Genomic DNA, 3,737 nt, shown 5'->3' with positions numbered 1-3,737 from the left:
CACCCCCTCCCTGCTCCCCCAACAGGCAGAGCAGGGATGTGCCTGCGGGGACGGGGTCTCTGGGGACCTCGAGCTGCTTTCGGCTGGGATCGGCAGGGTCGCACCCAGACCAAACGGGTCCCAAAGGCTTCAGGACAGCGCGTTCCCAAAACAGAGAGGGGAGGCTGGGCAGGATGACACCACTGTGCTCATGTACTGGGAGGGAGAACAGGAGACTGAGGCACTTAACCCTTACAAAAGGGTCCTTTGAGCAGGGCCAAGGTGCTGGCAGCAAGTAGGAGAGCCAGGCTGTGGGCACAGCCCATGTAGGGGGCACAGGGGGCATTCTTGGTGGCACCAGGTGCCTGTGGGCACTGTGCTGGGGTGGTGGGAACAGGCAGAACCTGGAACCCCAGCAGCTGGCTCTCAGTGGGACACAGCTTCTCACTCTCCTCCATGAGGACTATCCAGGTGTTTATCTTCAGGTTTATTAATGTTAATGGAGTTAGTCCTGTGTTAATGAGCGCACACAAACCCAGGGCCCACTGCTGGGGCTCAGCCAGGGCTGCAGCAGCACAGGGATGGTAAAATCATCCAGTGGAGCAGGAAGCACAGTGAGTGACAGGAACATCTCACAGGTCTGCACTCCCCTAGGATGCTCCAGGCACAGTTTCTAATGTGGGAACCCTCCCCACTGCCTGAGACAAGGCTGGCATTGGTAGGGATAAAGGCACTTTATGGGAGGATTGCTACACATCTGGTAGATTGTGAATGAACCCTGTGAGCTGGTGGTGGAATTACTGCTGATCCATGGCAGGTAGACACTAAGAACAGGGAACCAAAGATTCTGGGACTGAGGTTGGGGTAAGAAGTTCCAGCATCCCACCTCTGAGCATGGGAAGTCTCATCCAGTCTGTGATCAAAATTTATGCAGCTGGACAGAAACAGCCCCAACTGGAGGAACTGGTTACTTGGCATTTGCTTTAGCTGAACTTTCAGTGTGGTGATTCTCCAGGTAAATGATCTGGTGGGCCTTTTCAGATGGGCAGGGTGGTCTGGGACTCTGGAGATCCCCGGGCAAAGCCAGGCTTGCTGCTGGGGCTTCTTCCATAGAGTTCTGTGAATCTGAGTCTTCAGAGGAGAAACTGCTCTGGCTGGAAATCTGGAAGTACTGGGCAGCCTCTGCCTGTGGCCCCGCTGGTGCACCAGCTGTGCTGGGATCTGGGGCAGTCCCAGGGGGCACAGCAGTAGGACACGGTGGGTCAGCTCCTGGGAAGCGTGTCCAGGGAGGCAGGGTGACGGGACGCCTCCGACGGGGCTGGCTGCGCTCCTGGCTGAGGTGTCCTGTCACTCCCAGGCTGGCTTTGCTCTTGGGTTTGGGATGGGGGGTATCAGCAGAGATGTGGTGGTGAGAGGTGTGGGCATCCTGAGGCCCCAGCTGGCAGTGGGGCTGCAGAGAGCTCTGCTCCACACCCAGCGTGGAGCCAGGAGTGGTGCTGGGCTGGGACTGTCCCGGCCCCTGGGGCTGTCCTGGCCCCTCAGTGCTGGCCTCTGGCTGCTCTGCCAACCCCCTGCCCCCCAACGCTGCCGGCTCGGGGCTGGGGGCTGCTCTGCACACCAGGACTTCCACGTGAGGAGCTGCAGACCCTGGGCTGGGGGGGCTGGAGGAGTCTCCCTGCCCGTCAGCTTGTGCTCCCCAGGCCTCCTGCAGTTCTGCCAGCATCTCCTCCAGGATCTGCCGGGTCTCCTGGTACTTGTGCTGTGCCTCTGTCCAGGCTGCCAACCCTTGGCTGCTCTGCATCCTGCGCACCTGAGCCTTCATCTCCTTCAGCTTCTCCAGGGCGAACTCCACCGAGAGCTTCTGGAAGGATCTCTGCAGGCACCGCAGTGCCTGGCCCTCCCCGCGCTGCGCCCGGGCCGAGCACTGCCGGCAGTCCAGCTTCAGCCCTGCCACCTGCAAAAGAGGTAACAGTGGCTGCTTTCGTGGCCACCAGCAGCACCACATCCTGCAGGGGGAGATCCCCTGCACCCACCTTGTTGGAGAACCGGACAAGCTCCTGCAGCAGCTCCTGTTCTGCCTGCCGCCGCTCCAGCTGCTGGGAGAAGCTCATCAGCTTTGTCTGAAAAAGGGCTGCAGACACTTGGAGGGCATCTGCCTCAGGGAATGTCCTGCCTCGGACCTCAGCTGCCTCCTGGCACAGGGTGAGGCCATGCTGGTACCGAGCCTGCAGGGACAGGAGGAAGGAACAGCTCCACACTTGGGAATGGTGCTGACCTGGGGTACGTGCACTGCAGGTAGCACTTGGCATTGCCATTAGCCCATCCATCACCATTACAGCTGGATGGGAAACACTTCTGGGCAAGTGAGAACTAACAAAGCGATGGAATTCTCCAAATCTCTGCTCTGCCCCTCACAGGAGCAGGACTGCCCAGAGTCCCCACAATGCTGGGGACTCAACAGTCCCCAACTGTTGAGTGTGCAACTGCAGTGTGACTCAACAGATCGGGGACACTCAGTTCTGCCCAGAAGCCTCTTTCCAAACCCAGGGGATGTCTGTTACAGTAAAGCCCTTCCAGACATACTGTGGCCTGGGTGAGGAACTCCTTGAAGTGCTCGGCGGAGCCCTGGCAGCTGTCGGGACTCCAATCCTCGGTGCCCATCTCCTGCAGCCGAGCTGCTGCCTCCCCATCCAGCCAGGACCCCAGCTGTGAGAGAGCAGAACAGAGATCAGGAGGGACCAGCCAGGGCAGCAGCAGCGTGTCCACAGCACCTCCCCTCCCTGCCCCAGCCTGGCATCCCAGCCCAGGCTCAGTCACACACAGTCACCCGTAATGAAAATCAAACCTCAGGCAATCCTGCCATTCTCCAGGCTTCTATCATCATCAAAATTAAAGGAAACATGAGCAAAACACTCAACCATGGAACAAGACAGAGGGGAAACTTCAACTTGTGGCACCCCAGAGACACCCAGCTCACCTTGCTAAACTGAGTCTCGAGCTCCCGGACCTTGCGGAGGAACTGCAGGCGCGCCAGGCAGCTGTTGGACTGGGACACGAGGCTGTGAAGTTCTTCCTCCAGCTGACTATACAGCCCCTCAGCCAACTCCATACCTGTCCTGGGGGTTGGGAGGAGAGGGGCCATCAGTGCCAGGTGCTGCCAGGTGAGCACAAAGTGGAGGGGAGCAGGTGTCTTGCCCAGCTCCTGACCCCAGCCTTGCAAGCACCTGGACATCTTCCCAAGCCATGGAGCAAATGGATAGCAGGGACCGTGGGATGGGAAAGCCCCGTCTATCAGTACAGGGGGAGAAGGGAGCAGGAGGGAGCTGTGGATCAGTGCTGCCTCAATACATGACTATGGAGCAGTGTGGTGTGGCTGGAGCAGTGCGGTATCACCAGATGGGTGCAGCATTCCCGGCCGACAGCGACATCACCGGGTGAGTATGGAATGGCCCAGTTACAGCACGGCTGGAGGAGTAACAGCATGGCCCGATTACAGCATCACTGGGTGAGTATGGCGCGTCCAGGTGGGGGTGACATTACTGGATGACTACAGCATGGCCAGAGGAGCTATGCACGGCCAGACTGTGACATCACTGGATGAGTGTGGCACGGCCAGACAAGTGCACATCACCCGAGGATCACGGCATGGCCAGAGGAGCACAGCACAGCACAGCACAGCTGGCTGGGCGCGGCATGGCCGGGACGTGGCCCCATCTAGTGGCTTTTCCCTCGCCCAGCCCAAGGCGCTGCCGCCGGCC

General features: G+C 59.6%; 1 protein-coding gene across 2 annotated transcripts in view; it reads right to left on the bottom strand.

Annotated features, from left to right (window-relative positions):
- Positions 1–451: 451 nt before the first annotated feature.
- The window catches only part of KIAA1755 (KIAA1755 ortholog), a 9,072-nt gene continuing 5,786 nt past the window's right edge, over positions 452–3,737 (bottom strand). For both annotated transcript variants that reach the window (XM_031058043.1, XM_031058044.1), the window contains 4 exons: positions 2,957–3,095; positions 2,563–2,685; positions 2,013–2,204; positions 452–1,933 (listed from right to left, as the gene is read on the bottom strand). In XM_031058043.1, the coding sequence (XP_030913903.1) occupies positions 947–1,933; positions 2,013–2,204; positions 2,563–2,685; positions 2,957–3,095 (1,441 nt within the window). In that variant the 3' untranslated portion in view covers positions 452–946. The remainder of the gene's footprint in view (positions 1,934–2,012; positions 2,205–2,562; positions 2,686–2,956; positions 3,096–3,737) is intronic.

Source organism: Geospiza fortis, unplaced genomic scaffold (genome assembly GCF_000277835.1).
Source record: "Geospiza fortis unplaced genomic scaffold, GeoFor_1.0 scaffold188, whole genome shotgun sequence".
Lineage (NCBI taxonomy): Eukaryota > Metazoa > Chordata > Aves > Passeriformes > Thraupidae > Geospiza > Geospiza fortis.
Note: the sequence above shows the minus strand (reverse complement) of the source record. Positions and strands in the feature narration are given on the sequence as shown.